This window comes from Odontesthes bonariensis, chromosome 18 (genome assembly GCF_027942865.1).
Source record: "Odontesthes bonariensis isolate fOdoBon6 chromosome 18, fOdoBon6.hap1, whole genome shotgun sequence".
Taxonomy (NCBI): domain Eukaryota; kingdom Metazoa; phylum Chordata; class Actinopteri; order Atheriniformes; family Atherinopsidae; genus Odontesthes; species Odontesthes bonariensis.
Window position 1 is genome coordinate 15,435,347 of NC_134523.1, and position 25,274 is coordinate 15,460,620.

General features: G+C 41.3%; 1 protein-coding gene across 2 annotated transcripts; it reads left to right on the forward strand.

The window, feature by feature from the left end:
* The first annotated feature begins 95 nt into the window (after positions 1-95).
* On the forward strand, positions 96-24,956 carry dennd3a (DENN/MADD domain containing 3a). 2 transcript variants are annotated; one of them, XM_075449502.1, is made up of 30 exons: positions 96-274; positions 3,698-3,796; positions 4,233-4,376; positions 4,570-4,705; positions 5,186-5,301; positions 5,391-5,521; positions 5,639-5,750; positions 5,859-5,978; positions 6,060-6,158; positions 6,260-6,379; positions 6,855-6,970; positions 8,018-8,173; positions 8,287-8,383; positions 8,472-8,575; positions 9,234-9,448; positions 9,527-9,686; positions 10,211-10,367; positions 10,606-10,822; positions 13,117-13,196; positions 13,590-13,769; positions 13,870-14,040; positions 14,875-15,004; positions 15,872-15,979; positions 17,917-18,014; positions 19,894-20,048; positions 22,515-22,581; positions 22,717-22,789; positions 22,869-22,978; positions 23,087-23,224; positions 23,329-24,956. In XM_075449502.1, the coding sequence occupies exons 2-30, from the start codon at positions 3,716-3,718 to the stop codon at positions 23,521-23,523; spliced, it is 3,786 nt and encodes a 1,261-aa protein (XP_075305617.1). In that variant the 5' UTR covers positions 96-274; positions 3,698-3,715; the 3' UTR covers positions 23,524-24,956. The 2 variants fall into 2 exon arrangements, with proteins under 2 accessions (XP_075305617.1, XP_075305618.1); XM_075449503.1 differs by having other exon boundaries at positions 9,237-9,448.
* Positions 24,957-25,274: the final 318 nt, after the last annotated feature.

The window sequence follows — 25,274 nt, forward strand, 5'->3', positions numbered from 1 at the left end:
CAGCTTTGAAAGAAAAGACTTTTATTTTTCAAATTGCAGCACCGGAAGTCGTTATGGACGTGTCGCTACCAAGTTTGACAAACCAGCGGCAAACCAGTGAGCGTGTCAGTAAATACTGAATCAAGGTGCAACTAGAGTAAGTGGTAGCGTTGAAGTCACAGTTTATATAGACGGTGCCATGGTTTTATGACAACGAGCCGGAGCTGTGTTAGCAAGCTAACCAACCGTCTAAACCGTCAACCGTTAACTGGTGGAAATGATTGAGTGATTTAAGGTCAGTCTTTGATTTGCGCGTTTCTTGGTTAGCGCTCAGTGTCTTAAGTTGCTTTTTGCAAATGTTAAATTTGAACCCTGTCCTAATCCATACATCCATTTGTAACAGCTTACTTTGTAGACGTTATTTATGTCTTGGAGCAACGCAGTTGCGAAAGAGTCAATAAAGCGAGGTGATTGTTGAAAATGTTGGTCTCTCTGTGTGCACAGTTCTGATTTGTTTATGTTAGATATACACTGAATCCGAGGGAAGTGTCTTGACACATTTCTCATTTTAACCCCGAAAATAACGAAATGATACAGAGAAGTAGAGAGACCACAGGTTGTTTCTTAAAAAATGTGCAGTTTTCCGTGCAATGGTGGCAAAGCGAGGAAAGAAAGAAGTCACTTATTTGAAAAAACTGACCATTTCCCCTCATTTTTTAAAATTTTATTTTGGATACTGCCTCAGGTCATGGAAGCTCTCACCTATAAACTGTATCTGGTGTCCATTAAAGGGGCATGTCACCTTTTTGTTTTTATAAGAGTTTACCTTCTTCCTGTGTGTGTCTGGGCAGCTCAATAAACATTTAAAAGACCTTTCCCATAAGGTTGTGATATTGCCTGGAAGCAAAATCAGATGCTGCCACATTTACAAACAAAGGTGGAGGAATGAGCAGCGACTGTATCAATTATGAGCAAAAATGGAAGCGTTACTTGTAAGATTTGAACTGCAGCAACTAAAAATGGTGCTCCAAGACAACCAATAACCCTTTTACTGAAGGTTATTGAACTTTGAAGGTTATCTCATTTGTGTTGAAAGTCTGCTGAGGAACACATGTACACAAATTCCTGAAATGACTTTGATAACTTTGCAAATGTGCCTCTTAACCACTTCCATGTAGAAAATAGCATATTTTTTCTTGTACACTTTCAGTATACACTTATTGACATTCTTTTCGGTTAAATCAAAGCAGCTTCCTTCTTGGTCAATATTAGGCCAAACTTGTTTGTTAAAGATCCTGGGCAGCTCCTGGATGTCTCACGGCAGGTTGTTACCAGGTTCACACCCTCGTCAAGTTCCAACTATACGATTGTTTGGAGCTATTTCTCCTCTTTGGCGTTATTCCTCATGGGAAATCTTTGCAAATAGTGCAAAATGAAGCGTTATATGGAGGGACGGCGGCACAGAAATTCAGTAGATTTCCTTGGTTTGCACTCGTTCACAACATCTGGATTTCATTTCATGTTTGACAGCAAGCATATGGGCAAGAAACTGTCTTGACGTATTTCTAACGCTCTGCTTGTAATCTGCAAACCCCCCCCCCCACACACAAGGTTGACTTAATTAGGGGTTTTTGAAGATATAAATGACTTAAGTGTGTTATTTTTCCGTGACACAGCTGGGCGGTTAGTCATTGGCCGGAATGGCCTGAAGACTGCAAGAGGGAAAGAAAGAAAGAAAGAAAGAAAGAAAGAAAGCAAGCAAGCGTGTCGAAGGTGAGGGAAGACGAGAACATGGTGGAACAAGAAAAGATGAAAAAGTAAGGAGGTGAATAAGAAGAAAGGACAGACGGGAAGTTGAATGACACGAAAGAGAGGACAGTTCACACTGTGCAGCTCCTCCGAGTCTGCCCGTAGCTGCAACTAATACAAGTCAGATGTTTAGTCCTGTTTGGTATGTTGAGAAGTTGAATAATGTAAAAGTTGTGCTCTATCTTGACCATACGTGAGAGGCTGAGGGGAACTAATGCAGGGACCTGGGGGTACTTCCTTTGACAGGTAATGTGAAGAAGCTTTTCAAATGATATGTATGTACTACATGCATCATGCTACACCTTGACATCAGGACTAACCTGGTTTAAAAAAAAAAAACGCTTTTCAATGATTTTGGAAAGGATTTATTTGTATAAATAGGACGGATCATCTGAGAGGGTTGGGGTAAAAAGGTTAAGAGGAAGAAAAAAATAGTTCATTTACAGTAACTTGGCTTTCTTTGTGGTTTTGTTTTAGTTGATGACAAAAGTGGTTTACTGAACCAGTGGCCAAACCCGAACATCTGCTGTGTGTGTGTGCGTGGGATTTAGATGAATATGTGGTGCAGTGTGTGTGACGATTTGCATCTGGAGGAGGTTGTGAAAGAAGTGTTGATGTGGGTATGTTACCAAAGACTCGGCTGGTTTTTAGGAACCCGATGCTATGCTTTACAAAATTTATTACTCAGGCCGCTGTTTCACCGTGTAAGTAAATCCCAGCTCATTGTCTGGGAATCTTTGATGAGTCAGAGTCAAACTACATTATGATTTTCATCGTTCACAACTGTCAGATATTTCCTGTGGCTCTGTGCCACAACTTTAAAGGAAAGGATGTACGAGGCCTTTCAAAGCTTTTATCACAGTATATGTGACAGATAGGTAAGATGCGACAAGGTATGGTGAATTATCGTGGATTCAGTGAAGCAGGAGATTCACGCCATTCACTGCTGGATAAACATTGTGTTCCCCAATTCCAGAAAAGTCTGGAAGCTTTCTAAAATGTAAATAAAAACAGGATGCAGTGTTTTGCAAATCTCATAAACCAACATTTCATTCGAAGTAGATGATGGGGAAACGTATCAAATGTCAAAATTGAGACATTTTACTATTTGATGAAAAATAAATAGATGCTATATATAGTCTAGAAACCGCTCATCTTGGCATCTTTATGGCAGCAACATCTCCCTAAAAACAAAAAGGCTGGAGGGGGGGGGCATTGGTGCCTATGGAACTGGCAGCTTTCACATCTGGAAAGGCTCCATCAATGCTGAAAGTTTTGAGAGCAAGATCTTTTGTCATTTTCGGGGAAGGCCTTGCTTATTTCAGCAAGACAATGCTAAACCGCATACTGCTTCTATTACAACGGCATGGCTTCACAGTGGAAGAGTCCAGTTGTTGGACTGGCCTGCCTGCAGTCCAGACCTTTTACCAACTGGTAACACTAGTGCATCATGAAACGCAAATAACAACAAAGAAGCTGGAATCCCTTATCAGAAAAGAATGGGACTACATTCCTCTACCAAAGGTCCAGCATCTGGGCTCTTTCGTCCCCAGATGTTTACAGTCTATAAACATGTCCCTGTTGCCATCAAATTAAAGCTGTGCTCAATATTTTACATTAAGAAATAAAATGTCTCACTTTCAACATTTGTATTCTGTGTTGTAAAGAAAGTATTGGGTTAAAATCCCATTATATTCAGTTTTTATTAGCATTTTACACAGCGTACGACTCTTGTCATCTGGGTTACACTGAGATGTGCAACATCGAATGTGGTGTCCCAGCTCAACATGCTATACTGCAGCGGTACCTTTCTCACTTTATATCGTACAGAAACGGAGCAAAGAGTTGACCATTTTAAACCACGACGATATCGTCTCATTAAATGTGGTGTTTGTGTGTATTTTCATAGCGTGTTTGCATTAGTGCAATGGCAGAACTTCCGTCCGGACTGCTGGAGGCATGTGTGGTGGTTGGAGCTCCCAGTGACAAGCTTCGAGACACACACCTGGTATGTATACGCACAGGCAGACCAAAAGGCAAAACCACATACGTGATATCACTGTCAAGCAATTCACTTAAAATATGCAAACCCACAAATGGACGTGTCTACATTACCAACGTGGATACATCCCAGGGATTATTGTACTACCACTAGGGTCTACAAGGGTTACTTAATTAGTCAATTTGATTGGTTAGAAGTATTATATATGTTATTGTGTATTATTTTCCATCCATTTTGACTCAGATATAGATGGATTATCAATACTCATGCATTCCTACACGTGTATTACAGTTGTATAAAAGTTATCAGAAATAGTTTAGCTGTCGGAACAATTTCTAAATGCCTCAGATTGGATTTTGTGTATCGTATCTTTGTGTACAGTTCTTTTAACATGACATAAGACATCATATGTAATATTTCCAAACTTTCTCACTGCATACAGAGTAAATTAGATGAGCTTCCCCAGCTGGAAGCTGAGGTGCTGCAGGTTCACGCTCCACCCTTTGTGTCCAAGGAGAGTAACTCGAGCCAGGTGATTGGTCCAGCTTTCAGCCGTGTTCAAAGGAGGAGGAGCTTCATCAAAAAGGTAGAGATTATTTATGTATCTTTTATGGTGGAAAGTAAAAAATTGATCCAACAATGGAAAGTTGTTTTTCCAAAGTATTTTTTTTATTACAATTTCTAGCTCTCCTTTTTGTTAGTGAGTGTACCGTTTAATACCTACAGCAACTTTACATCTCGTCCAGATACATAAAACAGTGTGTTTTTGTATTTGGCAGAAGAGACGAGACCGTGCTGCAGAGGTGCTGTCTAACGGAGAGTCTCCCAGTCGTGCTGAAGCGTCCTCAGCGACTGAGGACATCAGCGTTCCAAAGGATCTGGATCTCATCGCTTTGCCACAGCTCTGTTTTCCTGGTACAGTGTCTTCTCTGTGACTAACTGACCACTACAGAGCTTTGATGGGAATAATATAGCAATATTCAATTTATCCCTCCGTTTATTTCAGCACTAGTCTGTGAACTTGTTCCGAAATTTTATGTTTTTAATGTATCTGGACAAACGTGGGTTTATTTAAGACTGGTAGCCTTTGTTCACATTTTTAGTGCATGCATTACAATCAATTGTTGCCTGGCTGATGGCAGCAAACTGAAGTCTGAGATCTCTGGCTTTATCTATTTTTGTGCTCTGCTGGCTGAATATGGCTGGTATGCAATCCTGCGCTGCTTTCTTACTCTTGACCCACATGTCTTATTGTTTTGCAACCAACCCATTTCCATTCCTGTGTTTTTCGGTCAAGTAGCCTGGATAAATTTCCCACATAAACACTGGAGTTCTGGTGGTGTATGCGCATATGAGAGGATCGCGACCTTGATTATTGTTGTTTTCTTTGAATAGGTGGTCTTCATTTAACCAGTGAGCAGAGAGAGGACAGTTACCACTTCCTGGTTTTTACTGACTTGTTTGGCAACCGAACCCATGGAGTTGTTGTTCAGTACTACAGAGCTGCACAGGTACAAACACACTTACTCTTTAAACATTTAATCATGGTGAAAATAAGGAATTCGGACCATTGTTTCTCACTGGCTATCTGCTCTCTAAGTCCTGCCAGGAGGGTTATGCCCAGAACAACCGCAGGTGGAATTCAACCAAGTCCCGGCTCTATGCACCCTTTGCTGTGTGCATCATCTCTAAGTTCCCTTACTACAATGCCCTGAGAGACTGCTTGTCATGGTATTTAATTTAATTACATTAATACATAACTGGTAGATACATAACTTGCGTGTAGTATAATGCTATCATTTGATCCATTTCTCCTACTTGGTCTCCCTCCTCCCACAACATTCTCAGTCTGCTCGTCCAGTTAAGGACTACAAGACACGCTGACATTGAGGAAACAATCCAGGAGTTTTCAGCCAAGCTGTCCCTGGTGCCCATACCACCTCCTGGTCAGCTGCATGTGGTCAGGCAACGCTCATGTTTTCCTCATTTTTAAAATGTTTTTTTTTTTTGTTTTGCCCCCTGCTTTCACTGATAGATCTCGAGAGTAAAATGTGTTTCTGTATGTCAGTCCTTCAGTCTCCGTCCTCTTCAAGTGGTTCTCCTATCCAGGGAGGATCGGGACAGCCCTGTTGTTGACATCGATCTTCATCTACCGCTCCTGTGTTTCCCTCACGCAACCCTGCTCCTGGTAATGCAGGTCGTGTAGCATAAAGCGGTGAATTGACATATACCATAATGGATAAAAATCCGTTATTCCTCTCTCCTCCAGGTTCTGTCCTGCCTCCTTCAGGAAGAGAGGGTGGTCTTGTTCTCCTCTGACTGGGCAAAACTCACTCTGGTTGCAGAGAGTCTGCTGTTGTACTTGCAGGTTAGTTCAACAAACTTGTTAAAATGTTACAGTTTTCTCTTTAAATAGATATTCTTGCAACTTTGTTGATCCGTCTTAAGTTCTTCTGATATTTCTTTCAGCCCCTGTCCTGGCAGCAGCCTTATGTTCCTGTCCTGGCAAGAGGAATGTTGGACTTCCTCATGGCACCTACCACCTTCCTGATGGGCTGTCATATAAACCATTTGGAAGACGTTGCTGCAGTGAGTACACCAGTAAAATTAAGATGTTCAAACATCCATTTTCCCTGTCACAATGAAGAATTCCAAATCTCGTGTGTTGTGTCGAACAATAACAATTATAATCGGTCTTATTAGAAATAGACACGAATAATTGTGTTTACATGTCCAGTAGCTGTCTAAATAAGGAGAAAATATGTCGTGTCATGTTTCTCAGAGATTGCTTTGTTCTTTGCCAGCATCAGACACACTACAAGTTTAAATGTGAAATATGTAATTATCATCGTCTATTTGCTATTGTCTTGGATGATCTCTACAGCATTCAACAACAACTTTGTTCGTCTGTATCTGGCGTCTCACAGAAGCTTAATTCACATGCTTTACAGTAGCTGTCTGTTCTCCAGACTGAGCCCTTCTCCATTGTACTGTGTCGTTATGAATTGTACCCGTTGTACTAGCAGTACTGTATGTGTGTGTATGTCTTTATCTGTGTATATAGGAGACGGAGGACCTAATCCTAGTGAATATTGATGATGGCATCATTGAGTCGTCATGGTCAGAAATCGTCGACCTGCCCACTGTCCCTCTGGCTGCAGCAGAGAGCTTTACGTCAAGGTGCACACACGAGCCGCGCTGCAAAGCACACTTAATGTCAAAATTTAAATTAAAAGCAGGATTTTTAAAGCATATAAATGTTTTGTAGAAACAGAGAGTGTGTGCCCATTTTGAATTTGATGGCAACATTATGTTTCAATAAAAGAAGTTTAAGTGCATCCCCACTTCCTTTCAAAAAAGTAAACAGTGTTTTGCAAACAGGAAACAAACTACAGTAGTTTTGAAAGTAAAATATTCTGTCATTGTTGCTGTATATTTGGTTTCAGTTGATCAACAGGTCAGGGTCTCTTTCTGTCGTGTACCACATCTCTTCTATGAGAAACTTGTTTGGACTGCAGGGAGGCCAGTCTAAAACCCAAACTCTCTTTTTTTAGGGGAGCCATTCTGGTGTCTTACTTGAAGAAAATGTTCTGGCTTTGTTTTGTTGAAACAAGCAAGACCTTCCCCATAAAAGACAGACGCATATGTTCCTCCAAAGCCTTTGTTGATCACTTGGCATCACGTGCACAGTGTAGCCATACCATGGCTTTTGAACTGTGCACTGATGACGAGCTTGATTGTCCCTCTTATCTCTTTTCGTTGTGCATGCAGCAGCAATAATTCACCCAAGGTTTTCCTTTGCATACAGTGATTTCTGTGGATTCTCTGAATAGTTTAATGATATTTTGTACTTCTTTACTTAGAAATATTTGTCCACGTGGTCTTTGACTTGTTGGTTGACTCCTCCTCATTTTTACATCTTCTTCTCCTTCTTAGTCTCAAAGTGAAAGTCTTTTTGCTGCGACTTGTAAGTGACTGGTTGCCAGTTATTTAGCAGTAAGATGCTCCTCTCTGTCACATCCTTTTGGGAATAAGGTTGTGTTAAGTATAATTTTAGTGCTCGCTCTGTCCTGTCAGCTGGAATCAAAGCTGGAATAGATTATTATTATTATTTTTTTTTTTGAATATTAGAAATTTTAATAAATGTCATCCCCTAGATCAAATAAAAGCCACTTGAATCCATACCGTACTAGATGGTTCTTACATGACTGGTGTTTTTGTGTCCAGGGCAGAGAGCCTCCAGCTTCACTATGACTTGGAGTTGTGCCACCTGGGAGCAGGCACTGATGTCAACGGCCTTCTATCCCAGCGCAGAGACTGGCAGAAGAGACTAAACTCACAGATACAAAACATCGCCTTGGAACTAGTGGTCAACATCTTCAGGTAAGTCTAAACTTTAGGCCAGTCAGTAGCACACACATTTATTTTAAACCCGTCTTCCAGTTGAAATAAACAAGTTCTTGTCAATGTTCCTCTCTGAATTTGTACTTTGTCAGAGAGGTCCAGGACTTTCTCAACCACGAGCACAGAGTTTTTAACAGCGAGGAGTTTCTGAGAACGAGGGAGCCAGCGGACCAGTTGTTTTACAAGAAGGTAAAATCACACATTTGCAAACAAAGATGCGCGCACAAGCACTCACACAAACTCCTGACCTCGTGTTTCTCTTTGTTGTTGTCCCCAGGTATTAGAAACTCATATATTTCACTCATTCCTGCGAGACAGGCTCAACAGGAAACGTGACACCTTCAGCCGCATGGAGCAGAACACGCGTAACGATTTGCACAGGTATGACGTCACAGCTGAAGGCCAGCGGTAACCAGGCAACGACAGAGACGAGTACAAGTTGAATAGTGGCAGTTTTAATACAATGAAAGCAGGCTAATGTTCTGCTTCCAGGCATGCTCCAGAGCTCTTTAACTTGTTAAACTGATTAATGGTCTTATTATCATAGCTCTGCTGTGAAGTCTTGAAATTAATCATTTGTTTAACCTTTTTTAACCACAAAAAACTTCCTTCAGACATTTTCTGTAGCTCCTAATGAGACTCGCAACGATTAAGAGGAATGGTTTGACAATTCCTGTCTGCAAAGCTGTTCCAGTTCATCTGCATTGCTAGGATGTCTTGATTAAACAACCCTTTCTTGGCAATTCAACAGTATCTCAACAGGGTTAGAGTCAGAACTCTAAACTGGTCCCTCATTCTCAGCTAAGTCTCGGGTCATGGACGTTGTCCTAGATATTTTCCTATAAATGTCTGACAGGAGAATGTCAGTACAATTTTCTCTTTTATTTGTTCCCTGAGGTATTTTATTTCATGTTGCTCATGTGTCATCATAGAAGTGATGACAGGGACTGCTTGTTTAGTCAGCTTGATAAAACTGCTCTTTCCCCCAGTTTAAGCACAAACCACAACGTGAAAATCTTCCTGCTGATTCTTGTGCTAGCAGGAATCACGCCATGACCGCGTTCTCCCGTCGCCCTCCGATGGTTGAAATGTCCAGGAATGGCTACAACCGCTACACCCCTCCTGACCACAGACTGAGCAGGAGACTGGGAGCCAGTCTGCCTAATTTAGACCAGCCTTCCCTTGACTCTGCCACAACGTCGGTCATCAACTCCAACAGACAACACTCAGTTAGGAAGATGACCCCTGATGCTGGTCAGTACCAGTGAAGGAAAAGTTAAAGTAATCTGATAAACTACCACTTCATTTCTAATTACTTTTGTCTCCCTCTAGGGTTGAGGTCTTCTCAGGCAGCTGTGAAAGTTTTCCGTCTCCCTGAGTTCCCCCCACCTTTGGCCTATCAGTATGTCCAGAACTATTATTCGGACATGGTTGCGTCACTGGGGAAGGCTATTAATGCTGCACCACCTCATGAATCGTCTCTGCTGGCCAGGTACTCTGCAAAGAAGGGACTTATTGTACAAAGACATAGGTTTTTTTCATTCTTAGTACAGTGTGAAAGGGCATTAACAGTAAGGTTGAGTTGATCTATTTTATGTCTGACAGGATCGTTCAAATAAGTTATATTGCAGACTCTGACTTAACACCAAACAGAAACACTATAAGAGTAGGGAAATATTTTAAATAAGATAATGTTAAACCCCTTTAAGGATTCTTTTTTTCTTGCATTATGCTTTTGCCTCATTCAGCTTTCGATTTAACTGCAAATCATTGAAAATCTGAGATGAAACTGTAGAGTTTTGCTGCATCATTGTTTCCTGGGGTAAGACTAGACAAACAGGTTATTGCTCATGAGTCAAGAAACTTTGTCATACCATTGGATAGTATCTTTTTGTTTATTGTTCAGTAATTATGAGTGAATTTGCCTTCACAAATGATGTAAATCCTCAGTGAATCAGCTGACCTCCAGATGACAAACAGTTGTACAGTTTCATATCTCTCCATCTCTTCCTCCAGGTATCATTACCTCCGTGGTTTGGTGAACACCGTGTCCAACAGGCGTCTCGATGCATTAGAGGATTTTCAGAGTCTTTACAAGACCGACGCTGAAATCTTCCCTTCTGAGATGGTTAAGTCTCTGGTTGACTCTCTGCCAGAATATGAACGTTTACAGGTTAGTTTCGGGCCATCATGATTAAGCACTTGTACTGTACTCCTTTACATCACCCACTAAAACTTTCCTATTAGAATTGCTACACTGACTTACAGTAAGATTTTAATGACTATCAGTGGCTCATTGTACTCATCTGTGGGCTTTACTAGAACGTACAGTTGAAGATGTTGGTAACTGACTATTTTAACCTTCCCAATTAGCAGCCGTGTAATAAATAAATGTTGAAATCTCAACACAGGCCGAAAGACGACCAGAACTCAAAAGCCTTATCAGTCGGGTTAAGAGGGACCAGGAGCGCGCATGTCAGGGCAACGGGCACGAGGAAGGCGCTGTTAAGCACTTCCAGCTGCCAAAAAAATACATGCAGCTGGAGGAGTTTGTGAAATGTGTTCAGGAGTCTGGCATTGTGAAAGACCAAGGAACCATTCATAGACTCTTTGATGCTCTAACTGTGGGTAAGTGTATTTTACAATGGCACATGCACATGTGTTGGCCTTCACTGAGAAGAAACCACTGACATTTGATTAAGTTAAGGGACCTAATGATTCATTCATCTCTATGGTCCTGTAAGTATGATAATTAAACACAAACCTTCCAGAAACTCCAAGTTTGGTGTTGGATTTGTTGGACTAACACAAACACTTGTCCATATAGATATTACCGCTGTTCCCCTCCTTCCTTTTTCTAGGCAAACATTTATTCCTCAGGTTAATCATTGCCTCATCCCCTCTGAAGTGCTCATCATACACCTTTGTAGATTCAACTAGGGTTTCACATGAACTTTTGTTGTTTCATTTTTAGCTCATATTTCATAGATTCTGCATGCTCCAGGTGGTGTGAGAGCTGCAGTGACTTAACAACATTTGTGTCTCACTCAGACCGATCAATCATGCTTGCAAGAAAGTAAGGAAGAAGTATTGCTTCTATCTTAAAGCTCGGGGTAGATTAGCTAAAAATTTAAGGAACTTTTTCAAGTTTTGGTCTTGAAAGCAGGAAGAAAGGTTAGAGTTGGAGCTTATCTTTCCCTCCACATTCGTTTGTTGGAGAAAGGCTTTTCCATCCTGTCAGCTATCATAACAAGCAATGCTTTTCTTTCCACCTCCAACCTGTGGAAAGAGATGGGGATTGTTGACTTTTAACTCCATCTTTGGTAACAGAATGTTTTCTCAAAAAGTTTTTGGTTTCATTGCTTATTAGAGAATGCTGTTGATCAGTGAAGGAGAGGGCATGGATTGTCCACAAGGACATACCAGATATTTGTAGGAATCTATTTGTAGAACTACTACTACATGAATAAAAAGAATATATTGAGTATGTTGGTATCAGCCAACTGCAGGCAACTTAAAAGAGATGTAAGAAAAACTCATCTGAATCAGTTTCCTGTGAGTAATAGTCCAATTTCCTTCAACCCCCCCCCCCCTTTCCTTGAGCAGGACAGACATCACCCTGACTTAGGCTACGGCTACACGAAAACGAAACGAGGTTTTTTTTGAAAACGGGTACGAAAATTCTTGCGACCACACGGAAACGCGCTGCTGGTCCAGACGAAAACGATGAAACGATGCAGTACACACGCCACTGTGTCACGCCACGCTGTGAGACAATAGAGAAGTGTTAAAATTGGCTCACAGCGTCAACGTGTGACTGACGCAAAAACGTTTTAGCTGTAACAATGGAAACGAAACGAGGCCGTTTTCAAACTTTCCCACTCTGGAACCCGTTTTCAAAAACTATCGTTTTGGGGTAGTGGGAACGCCGGCTCCGTGTGGCCGCGACAGCGAAACGATAAGAAAAAGTATCGTTTACAGTGAAAAACGTTTCCGTGTAGCCGCAGCCTTACAGTTAGCCTTTAAAAGTAACTTCTTGATGGAAAAAGAAAGAAAGAGAAAAAAATATGCACTGTTAAGTCTGAAGATTGTGAGTTTCTCTTTCAAAAAGCTTGGATACATGAAAACACCCGATCCAAATTCCATACTGCGTTTAAACAGATTTCTGCTTTAGTTTTACGATGAACCCGCCAACAAAAATCCCTCCACATCAGTGAATTTGTTGTGGAGTTTCCCAGGCATATAACCAAACCCCTGCAGGTATTTCTACCCTTCTGAACCCACCAAACACTGTCATATGTGGTCGACTGAGTTTCTGTTTAGCAAGGTTATTTATGGTATTGTATAATTTGCTTTTTACCCTTCCCCTGCTTTCACCCTTATAAGCATGAATGAAACAGACCTTTAAGACTTCTGTCTGTACATATATAACTGGCACAGATTCTGAAAGCTGTTGGGTTCCCTATTTTGAACAGTAATGTCATGTTGAGTCCCTTATTTTTGTGAAAAGAAGACTAATTACCTCTCCGTAAAGAGGTATAGTAATTGTGATTACGACTTCATTACTACTCCGTGGCTGATTCTCTCTCCATGAGATGTTGGTTGGGTGGAAGGCCTCACACAGACATTGCATTGTGAGGAAGACGGCCTCCAACTGCTCACTCTGCAGGCATGCAGGCACATTAGACCGTTTGGAGAGGGAGACAGAGTTGGCCTAGTCAGCGAGCAGATGTCGGTGCATGTGTGTGTGAAGCTGAGTCGTTCAAACAAAGCTGCTCAGTCTGCCATTTCAGAGTAAATGAATATTGAAATACAGGTTTAAGATTCAGTCTCACAGGGCACGTGGCTCAGCTGACACAGGGCAGTGCATGCTGGACACCAACTGTGCCGAATTGTTTTGCAAATGTGTGTTTTTGTTTCAGGTCATCAGAAGCAGGTTGGTCCTGACTTGTTTAGAGTGTTTTACACCATCTGGAAGGAGACCGAGGCCGAGGCTCAAGAGGTCTGTACTGTATATGCAGGACTGTAAGAAGGTTTTGAATGTACTGAATGTATTCCACTGCAGGTGGAATATATATGACTGCTTATTATAGCTAATTTTATAAGCCTGTCTTTATCTATTGATGATATTAACAAGCTGCATCAGGAAACCTGGGTCTTGTAAAGTTATTATTTTACCATCAAATCTGATAATGGTCCATTTGCAAGTAACTCAGTAAAAACTCTCATATCTTATTAATTAATGAGTAAAAATAAATTCGTACAATAGGAAGTATTTGGCAGCTTCTATTTACTGCACTACTGTTGCTCTTGATCATGAAAAGTAGTCGATGTCGTTGTTCGCTTAGCTGCTCTACACAAAATTCTAAATTTAAGGTTTTTGTTTGACTTCAAGGTGTGTCTGCCGGCGTCTGTGTTGGAGCACATCGAAACCAGCGAGTGCGTCTTCAAGCTGTCGTCCTCAGTCAAGACGAGCCGCGGTGTGGGGAAGATCGCCATGACTCAGCGGCGGCTCTTCCTGCTGACCGATGGGCGACCAGGATATGTGGAAGTGGCGCAGTACCGAGATTTAGAGGTGAGAGGAAAAGGATCGATATCGAACCGAAAGAGAGGTTTAGCTTTTCCTGAATTGTTCAAATCTAATTAAAATGCCACGTTCCCGTCTTTTCCTTTAGGAGGTGAGGGTGTCCTCGGCTCCCTTCCTGCTTGCGCGCATCCCCAGCCTGAAGCTACGCGTTCGGGGAAGGAAGGAGACATTTGAGGCTAATTTGAAAACAGAAACTGAGCTTTGGAACCTGATGGTCAAAGAGATGTGGGCTGGGCGAATCATAGCTGACCAACACAAGGTACATTTGTACTCTAAGGAGGGTGTGTGAGTAAATGTGATCATACAAAAGTGTGGGACCAGAAAACAATAATGTGTGCACCAGGCTAATTTAGTCAGTTATTTGCCTTTTAATACTCACGTCTCATATTCATCTCAGCATAAGTTACCTTTTGGCTGTGGTTGTGTGTGTTTGCTCTAATTCTTACGAGCTTCAATGACCTTTGTTGGTGAGATTAAAATGAGGTGGAAATAAACATGAATACAGTTGAGCAGAGACAGGTTTTTCCTTTGTGAAACCAGATGATGTAGCTGTAACACGTCTGTCTCTCACTTCTGTCGTGTTTTGACATCTGCTCAGTCAAGCATGTTACCAAAACACATGTCCATAAGCCGCACTATTGAGAAAATGCTGTACTTTGTGTTGATTTTACCCCCAAAATCCCACTTTCTCTGTCCATAGAAAGAGTTAATTGATTGTCAGAGTAATTTTATTTAGCCTTAAATAAGAACATTTTTGGTTCTGGGTTTTCAAATGTTAAAAGTTCTGTGCTTGTTTTTGTGATGTCACAGTCAAACGAAACAGCTTTTTTGTTTTGTATTCTTAGTGGGATAATTGGACATTTTGGAATCTTGATCATTTTAATCCTCCGACTTCTTCTTTTCCACCAATTAATTTTGTATTGACATTTATTCTTTCCCATTTTATTTGAAAGTGCTTTTGTGACCCTTTGCCTTTTAATTGACAATCACCGTCGGGTTTAAGTCATAATTTGTCCAATTCTTTGGACTACAATGCAAACAAACAAACTGTGATGCACGCAGAATTAAAAAGATGTAATAAATCTTTCTCCAGGATCCCCAGTACATGCAGCAGGCCCTGACCAACGCCTTGTTAATGGACGCTGTTGTGGGCAGCCTTCAGAGCAGTAAGGCCATCTACGCTGCTTCTAAGCTGGCTCACTTTGACCGCATCAAGATGGAAGGTAGAGAAGTGTTGCTTATGATGTGCTATTTCACCATTGAGTTCCCTTTCACTCAGTTTGGTTGTTGATATCGCCCTGTCTGAGTCACACCTAACGGACATTGTATCACTTCTGGAGGAGGTTTGTTCATTTTGGGGGGTTTTGTGCTTTGCATCTGTGCAGTCCTGTATTAACAATTACTTGTCCAATGACATCGCAAAGAGAAAGGACACACTAAAGCTAAATGTACACATTCTGGACAGGGAAAAAAGAGCATTTGGGAGAAAATTTAAAGAAGCCATCTAGAGCCCTTTTCAGACATCACTTTGTAGCTGGGACTGATGGGAAATAGTTGAAGTTACTTACAGGAGAGCCAGATTTACTGAACACGCAACGTCAGCATGAGCTAATTCTACGATGGCTGCTTGGTATGTGTGACATACCATAGAGGAACAACAGGCTAATGAGGAAGTCTTTTTTTTTTGTCTCACAGATAAGGTGAAACCCATTTGTGAAAAGGGCATATGTTAAAGAGTGGCCTCAGGCATCACCTGCATACCTCACAATGTAGCCTTGACCCCCCCCCCCGCGATTTCACAATAATATGTTTGCATCTTGAATCAAAGGATCAAAACGTCTCACAGGTCGGCCTGGTTGGGTAAACAATGAATCTAGTGACTAACAGGCCAGGCGGATGGGTCAGTACCACACATGTGACTGTCAATTTGCATATGTCCTAGCAGCTGCTTCAAAGACTTCAATCCCCCCCAGTCAGAGGTGGAGGTCCTCCTGTTCAACCATTTAGGATTATTATGACCTGAAATGACAGTTATCATCTACACTATTAACTACACGAGTTATTTGCCTCTCATTTTTTTGTGTCTCTAGTTCCAATGATGGTTCCCAAGACAACTTCAGAGACGCTGAAACACAAGATCAACCCTTCACTTGAACTTGCTGCACCTCAGGCTGTGGATGTACTTCTGTACACACCGGGTATACACACACACACACACACACACACACAGTCCTCAGTGTGTCCTGTAACCAACCAGTCTCCAGCATTCCTGTTAACACTGTGATGACAAGTGTCAGGTTCCTCTACTCCCTGATACGTCAGGATGGCAGTCTGTGATTTGATTGGCTAATCAACAGAACAGTTTCACAATCTGGAGTTTCAACTGTGACACACGGTCACTGCCATGAATATCGACTAATGAACGTGCAGTTAACCTTTGATTTGCCATCACCCTCTTACAGGAAAAACATGAAGCGGCATATAAAGTTTCTCAACATCTCTTCCTCTGATCTCCCTTTACTGGAAAACTGCAAGACAGAAAGCAGGAATCTAAAAAAGAAACAGGAAAAGAAACCTCTCCTTGTGGTCGCTTTTGATATATTTCAAGTGAAGTTACAAAGGTTTTTCTATTGACTTAGAAGAAATATCTCAAAGTATGACGGTATAAAAACAGCACAACTAGATTATTTGAATTTGCTTTTGTGATATGCAAGAAGAAGGTAAAAAATGACTCAACCAGACAGACTCTTGTCAACACTGAAACACTTGGTTAATCAATCTGAATTGGCTAAAGCAGCGACTACATTTGTTGCCTACAGCTGTTATGAATCACTGATATTCAGATTAGCAACATACTGGAATAAACAAGTTAGTTTTTTTTCTTTTTTTTTTTTTAAATACCCCTAAGACTGCAATCAAGAGATGAATCTCTGTCTGGACACAGATTGTCTTCATAGTCACCATCAACTCATTTGAACACACATGGGAGACTTTGGAAGGACTTTTTAGAGAAAAAATCCAGTCGTGTTTCACAGACAAAATACTGGTGTTTATGTAGCTTGTGGTGGTACAAAGCTTTTCTAAGGCTGTCCTTTAACTTCGACTGGCTCTCCAAAAACTAACCACAAGATCCTGCTGATTGACGTTGACACCAGTTATACTTTTTGCCTCCTTTGCCGCCTTTGCCTAGAACCCTCTTCCCTCAGTCTACAACCTCTACCCCACCTTATGCTTCAGTTTGTTCTAGCTTGGATGGCCTCAAACTCAAACTTATTTGTACTTCTTTAAGTATTTATGCTGCACTTTGTGACTGTGTTGTAAAAAGTGCTGTAGCTTAGTCACACTTGACCTTAGAACATGAGTTATTTACCATTTTGCCTTTGTGGTTGGCAGACTATTGGGAAATGTGGCAGGAAGACTAAAAAAAGAACAACAAAGCTTTGACATTGAGTGGACGGCCGTATGGGGCCACTTGGATTCATGCTGGTGGCAGACTGAGCCCCATCGCCAACACACTTGTGCATACTCATGCTCAGTCATAAACACACAGTTCTTCTGTCACAGTCTCCTCTTTGAGTCTTCTGTTGGTGAAGAGAGCACATCTAGCTCACTCCCTGCCCCTCTCTGACTGAATATAGGTCACTGAATTGAGTTTCTGGCACTGGACCAGGCCTCCTCCCCTCTCTTCTCCCCACACCACTCCCTTCTCTGTCATTTATTACTCCTCCTGCATGAAATACAGGATGTTACTTTCTCTCCCCCCCCCCATGCTTTTTATAGCTGTGAATACGTTGGAGGAAATCTGACCGTTAGGTGAAGCCTGGGTGGAGTCAGAGAAATAGTTTTGAGCGTGTTTTCATTCAAACTGTTGGATCGTTGCTCCTAAGCACTCAAGATACTTTTAAGAGCCCAGTTTGTGGGGATTGTTTCCTACTTAGCAAGTGTAATGTTATGATTTAAGTTTATCCATATATTATTTCTGTAATCCCATCGATGAACTGATTTAATGGTAACTCTATTCACATTTATTGTTGACCTATTAAAAGAGTAAACACTGGCAGGTGTAAGCCACAAGCTTGTGATAAAGTATTGAGAAAGTACTGATAAAAACTGTGTGTGTGTGTGTGTTTTTCAGGTCAGTTATGGGTCTCTGTCAGTGGGGGAAAGGTGATGGTGTTTGATGCCTCCAGCTGGTCTCTCACACACACCTGTCAAGTTGGAAATGCAAGATTGGTAAGGACTACAAATCCACAGATGGCTTTATGGCTGTTATTCATTTCCATGTTTTTGAGTATTGACAACGTTGTCAGAGGGCTTTTCAGAAGAGGGAAGCCGGGATGAGGCCAGTTAAACACAGACAAATACACACAAGAAGTTCATTGAACTGGAATTTGGATGTAATCACCCCTCATGTGAAAAAGAGCTTGAAACAGTCTGTGACTAACTCAATTCATCCTGTTTTTGCCACCCCTGTCTTGTGTAAGTTTCCTTAAGTCACAGCTGATGGTCTTTGTGTTTGGACTTTTTGAAGAAGCCCAGTAAGAAAAGGTCAAAGATAAAGTATAAGTACATGTGTCTATAAGACCATTATGATTCTTACTCTCTATCAAAATATATCCAGTTCCAAAATATAAGTGCACTCAAATTTCATGGCAAAGTCAGTGAATTGGTAGGAGTGAATCTGTATCCACATTCCATATATTCCATAAATCTTAATTTGTCCCCTTTTTAGCTTTTGTTTAATCCATTGATAGCTATATAGGTACTTCCTTAGCCAACACAATATTCTCCGGTGCTCACAGAAATGTTGCTGTGATCCTGATGTTCTTCCAAACAGATCCATCTTATGCATACCGCTGGCATCAAATACAGACGGAACGGTTTATTCAAGTATCTCTTTTTGCCCTCATTGCCTCATTTCAAACATTGCTGCCAGGCTTTGCAAAGAACATGTTTTGGGAAGTTTACGGTGTGTTTGGGTTTAGTTTTCCCACTGTGCAAACTTTGATAACAATATAGAAGCCAGTGAGAGCTAACGGGAATTCTTTAAGCTGCTTGAGGTGAACATTCAAGGCACATGAGTGTGAAGTTTTAAGATTCTAAAGACTGACATAATCGCTGATCTCTGCTTCAGACATGCTGGCTACAGTCACATGAAGTATGTAAACATATCCATGTGTGTATGAGCGTGTCCGCTTTGGGCTGAATGCTTGCTTTCCAGCTGTAACATTTGCACACTGTTCACTAACGCCCGCCTTAATTCAGCTGTAGCACAATAGCTGATTTAAAGTAGCTGCTCAAAGGGAAATAAGAGTGAAGGGTAATTCCTTTTTAAGTGTTTTTATAGCGGCTTTGTTTTGCAAAATAGTTTTATGTTGAAGTTTCGATATGCAGAAACAAACCTCAACGACTGTGCAGTGGTAAGGACTGTGAGTAGTGTATTAGAGCACTAATGCCACCCAGTGTAGATGTTAGGTATTGCACTATCCTCACTAGCTCACTCACAACATCTCAGTATATAGTATGATGACATGTTTATGATAGATACATACAACTTTTTTTTTTTAGTTTAACAGCATTGATCATTTTCACTCTCAGTCAATCTTAAAGTTATTCTCTCTGTTTACATGATAAATGATCGGTGCAGAATATGTCAGAAAATGAATATGCCGGCCATGAGGAGAGGAGAGGAGAGGAGAGAAGAGGATTTTCAAACAGACAGCTGACACCAAAAAGTAGTGTTTGGAGTTTGTCTGCTTTAGAAAAAGGTGGTGAGGTGTTTAAAGTTTAAACTTATTCTAGCATGCAGAGCATTTAGCTAAGTAGCAAACAGATTCAATACACCAGCTGTGCCTTTTTTTTTTTTTTTTTTTTAACCGGAAACAACTGACACTCTTACAATTTTTTAGCTGCAAAAATTTAGAGAAATGAGAGAGGGATGGTCTTAAAACGTTTCTCTTTCTCTTAACTTACGATAAAACGTATTCATTCAAAAGGTATCTGTCTATGTTTAGTCTTAAAAGCCATTTAGTTTTTCCCTTCTGTGGACACCCGGTTATTTCCTTCTTTGTGGCCATATGCGTCCTTATCACTTTGTTGTCTGTGTTTTCAGAACTGCATGCTAGGAGTAGACAAGGATCAAGTCTGGATCGGCTCTGAAGACTCTGTTATTTACATTATTAGTATGGTGGCCATGGTCTGTAACAGACAGCTGACTGAACACAGGGCAGAGGTCACTGGGCTGGCACTCTGCAATGATAAATACAGGTAAGAGACCCTCTGTCGAAAACAAGTGGCTCTGTGTAAGCTCACCTGAATGTTGCCTGCGTTATATAATCATAGTAAATAATCATTTCTATGGATCATAAACCGCGTTTGTATGTTTGACTTGCAGATATGTGCTAACATAGTATCTCCAGACTTTCAGAATCACCCTGCAGAACACTATTACAACAGGAACTACCATAAACATAGTTTTGTTGATCTTAAGAGTCCTGATATTGAAAATATTCTTGGAGGAGAAAATGCCATTGAACTGCTCCATACTCAAACATGGGGGCCAGTCCTACAAACACAAGTGTTTCTGATTAACACCATTGGTCAGCCAGCAGAGTGTTGGAGTTTTCCCACTGGATATTTCTTAGTGTTTTGGTGCAGCTTCCCTCACTGTACCGACACAAGAAGTGAGGAGAAGAGCTCTCTTGATAATCACAGACAGAATCTGACTTCAAAAAGTGTGGTTTCACCATAAATGGCAGAGAATGCTTTGTATACCTTGCTTAAAAGGGTGGAAACAGTAGCAGTCTGTAGGCTTTTTCAGACATGCCGCTCAAGCTGGGACTGGTGCACCTTCATTGCACATCGGTGTCATACGGGAAAGTACCAAGACAGCTACCCAGGCTCCGCCCTCGCAGTGACGCAACACCTTCGGCTCTGCTACACTTACTCAGGCAAACTGCTCATTCAGGTGGATTCGAGTTCCCGAAAAAATGGGAACTCCACCCACTTTGTCGGGAAGCAATCAACTTTGAGCAGCGCCAACGGCCCAGGGTAGAGGCGTGTTCAAGGTAGTGACGTGGTTGAACTGCCGCTCAACCCATGGATTGTACACAGAAGCACTTCATTCAATATCAACATGGAGCAGCGTCAAGCTTTTGACACTGCTGTAGATGCTGTAATGAAAGTGTTCGACGGGAGATTCTCGTTAAAAGTCGAGCAAAGAACAGCCCTTGAATCATTTCTTGACAGGAAAGACGTTTCGCCTTGATACTGGCTTTGGTAAGAGTTTAATCTACCAGTTAGCCCCGCTGGTAGCTAAATCATACGTCAGAGGAAAGAGTGGTGTGATTGGCTTAAGCTTAGGCACAGCCTTTTCTGGCCTCAACCAGTAGCAACCCGAGGGAGGCGGGTTGACCAGGCCATTTCGAATCGTATTCGTTATGGTCTTGGTCAGACCAGAATCTCGAAGAGATTTGAAAGTCTATGTTAATCAGGCTACAAGACAGCAGTGTGGGTCAAAGTTGAATCGCCACTGATATGCCTCTAAACCGTCAAGGGACATAGTAACAGAGCCAAACCAGGCCATGGGTGTAAGGCCACGTCGGCATCGCAGAACACGCCACTCTAATTCGATGTTATTATATCAAGAGAAACTCGACTGTCTTGATCATAGTTCATTGAATTGACCAAGTTGTTTTATGTATGCTAGCAGCCCAGAGCGTTCACACAGCGATGAGTCAAGTTTTCCATCTGAAATCGTCAGAGCTGAAGAACTGTTCTGAAGAAATTCAGCGTCCGAGTCGTCTGACCTGGGAGAATTTAGTGCAGGCACATTTAATAAGAAGTGACAGTTATTATTAACTCTGAGAACTTACAATAACTTGACTTGACAGAATTTTTTAAAGGATTTTTTATTTCTTAGTTTATTCCAGATATGTGTATGAATAATAAAGACCACGTTATTGGATGTTATAGTCTATATTTCCCTATTAAAAATCGGCACTGCTCTCAGTGCTCTGCTCAGATGTCCAGATTCAATTTCTGAAAATACTCCGTTAAGGATTTTTTTTATCTTTACTAGTATATGTGCAGTTTGTGTAAATGTTTATACTGTAAAAAAAAAAAAACTGTAAGATCAAGCTGTGTTAATTCATTTTAGAATTTTCTCTTGACAAAGAAACAGAAAGAACCAAACTGGGTCATATTGATAAACACTATGGATAAAAGCAGTTTTGCTATTCCTTTTGCATAACGAGGATCCAGTAACACTGAATCAAACAAAGCCAACATAATGCTGCAATCAATTTTGAGTTGATAGAAAATTAGTTATCATTTGAGTAGTTTTACCACTGGTGTTTTGAGACGTACTTTCATAGCTTAAAAGTTTTTAAAGTCTTTAAATTCAAAGTGTATTACCTACGCTAAACTTTTAGTTTTTGTTACTGCAGCATTATGTGTGTAAAGGCCTTTTTATACTGGTAAAAAAAAAAAAAAAACAGATAAACACACACACTGGCATCTGGCCTTTGATTGTAGTGGGTAAGTATTTTATTGGTATCCAATCCCATCTCAAATGACTAATAGTCACAGGTATTTACTGGCTCTGGCTCTGATTGGCATTGATGGAACCACAATAAGTAGCACTCAGCGTGCTACTTATGGTGTAAGAATGGTCTGAATAACTAATGATATTTAAAGTAAAGTGTTTAAAATGTATTTTAATGTGCTCTTCAGCAAAACAGTGGCGTACTCTTGCAGTGCAGAGGGAACCATCATGGTGTGGGATGTCGCGACTCTTCAGGTTAGTATAAACCCAGCGATTTCTTACAATCCTTAAGAGCATCCTTCACAGTCAACAAAAGGCATAAATGTCATGAAATATCCAAAAATGACTATCTCACAGCATTAACACTGACCCCATAAAAACATCCTTCAGGTGAAGAGACACTTCCGGCTCTCCTGCAGTCGTCTGCAGTCTGTTTACAGCTCTAACGGAACACTTTGGTGTTGTAAGTTTCACTCCTGATGTGGCAATAAAGCAGGAAATGTGATTTAGCAGTGGACACTTAAGTCTCTCCCCTTGTTTAGGCTCAAGGGACAGTATCATGGAGGTGTGGAGGAATGGTTTAGTCAAAAATCGGATGAATTTGCCAGAACAGCAAAGGGCCACAATAAGCTCTGTGCTGCTCTTACCTGAGGTAACCCAAAACATTTGGTTTGTTTGTTATTTCTTTTCATCAGTGTGTCTTTCAGCTGTGATTAGTTTGACCCTTCCTCCTCAATGCGTTTGCTTGTGTTTACATCAGAAGGACGAGCTGTGGAGTGTGTGCGTGGACTCCGCAGAAGTGTGTGTTTGGCATATTAAAGACAATACCAAACCGTCCCACCGCGTGGCATTGCAGGACTGCACCGGGTGTAACTGCATGATAAAAGTGAAAAACCAGGTCAGTAGGCAACCATCATGTACGCATACAAGCTGCCTTGTGCAGCCGTTAGAATGGTGGCCCTCTTATATGGACTCTAATAACAGTTTCTCTTCTATTTCCAGGTGTGGGTAGGGGGCGTGGGACGAAGTTCAACCAAAGGGAAGGTTTACATCGTGGACACGGAGAGCTATCGGGTCCTGAAGGAGCTCCACGGCCACAGTGACCGGGTGATGGCGCTGTGCTCAGCTGAAGACCGGTACGTCCTCAGTGGAGCTGGCAAACATGACGGAAAGATCGCCATCTGGAAGGTGGAGTAGACAGAATTGGATACAGGCTAATTTTAGCCTTGTGTCCGACTTTTTGATGCCTCAACTCTAAAGCAACTCTTGACCTTGTAATGAACCATGAAAGATCTCAGAAACTTGGAAAACTGAGGGAATATCTGCGTTTGGGACAGCAGAGCACAGCAGAGTGAAGCATCGCATCGTGTTTCACGATTTTGTGAAGGAATCACGTGTGGGTCATTCGTAGCGACGCGTTTACAAGAAGTATCAGCAGGTGTGCGGCTTTTCTTGCCTGTTATGAGAATTAGAAATATTACAAGGACTGACAGATGAAGGATACACGACTGAAAAACAAAAACCAAGCTCAAGTTCTTCTTGATGGTATTTAATCTGAAGCGCTTCTCTTCATTAAAGGCTCATACTTTTGTTGAACTGGTCGGACAAGTGCAATGTGGGAACACCGTGTGACTGAGCCTCAGCCCCAACTGTGTGTTTTGAGGTGAAAATCTGGATCTCAGAGGAATCAGACTACCGTGAAAACAAAACTGAGTTTGGAGATTTCACCATCGCTGTGGGAAAACCCCAACAGAAGTTTGTTTGGATGGAAATGATGCTTTAATGGATGCGTAATATGATGACACATGGTGATGGGAACTGGACTTGAAGAATAGTTTATTGTCAGAGCATCTTGGAAAAAGGACACGTCGTAGCCCTGGCACATGTTGAAACTCGCAAAATAAGCCTACCTGCATTACGCTTTAAGCCAGTTACTTGTCTTATTACTGTTTTTATTTATTTTCTTACAAGAATGGTTCTACCTTTTGTGCCTGTGTGGGGAAAACCAACAAAATGTTCAAATTTCCTGTCAACAAAGGGGTTTTTCAGACGTTATTTAAAAGTCCAAACATGTAAAATGCTTCACACATGTTGAAATCTATTTATATGATGCAATCGCTTGTATTCTAACTCTATGTTAATGTTCTTATAGTCGTGTTATTTGTAAAACTGGAACCAGACCAACAGACATTATTGATGTTTCACATGTACATAGCATGGTATTTTTTTTGTTGGGACTTTTTTTCCCAACGTTTGACCTTCAGAAAGTGATTTTGTTCCTCAGAGAACTCTATTTTGGGGACGACGCGACCTGAGAAGTTCCACTTTTTATCAACATGTAAATAACTGAGGACAACTTACACGCGGATCTTGTTTATAGACTGAAATGACAGCGCCACAACTCAACTGTTTTATTTATACATAGTTTGTTTCACACTCGATAGGAAACTGTATATTACCTCCAAAAACATTTTTAACCAACAGTAATTATACTTTTATAAAGGAAACAATGAGTTTGTCTTTTTTGTACTTTTTTAAATAGCAGATCGATTCCTTATATACCATGGATTTTTTTTTTATGATTTTAAAATAACTTTAGGCCCCTGGATAGTCCTGATTAGGCCCAATAAACTATCACCAGATTTGACTCGAATTTGGCAAACTGGAACGACAGGTGCGTGACGTTGCGAGTGCCAGCTGCTGGAACAACCCCCAGTAGTTCTAGTAGCGAAGCCAGCAGTTTGCTGGCTAGCAGTTTGCCAGACCTGGACAGCTTCTTCACGGCAAATTTCGATGTGTGCCGCGGGACGTCGCTTGGAAATATAAAACGTTGGGTTCAGTGCAGTTTTTATTGCGAGTAGATGTACGAAGTGCGTGTGTTGCCCTCAGCACCAGCAGCTCACACCACCGGGGACAGAGGAAGCAGAGAGACCTGCGGTCGGACAGGA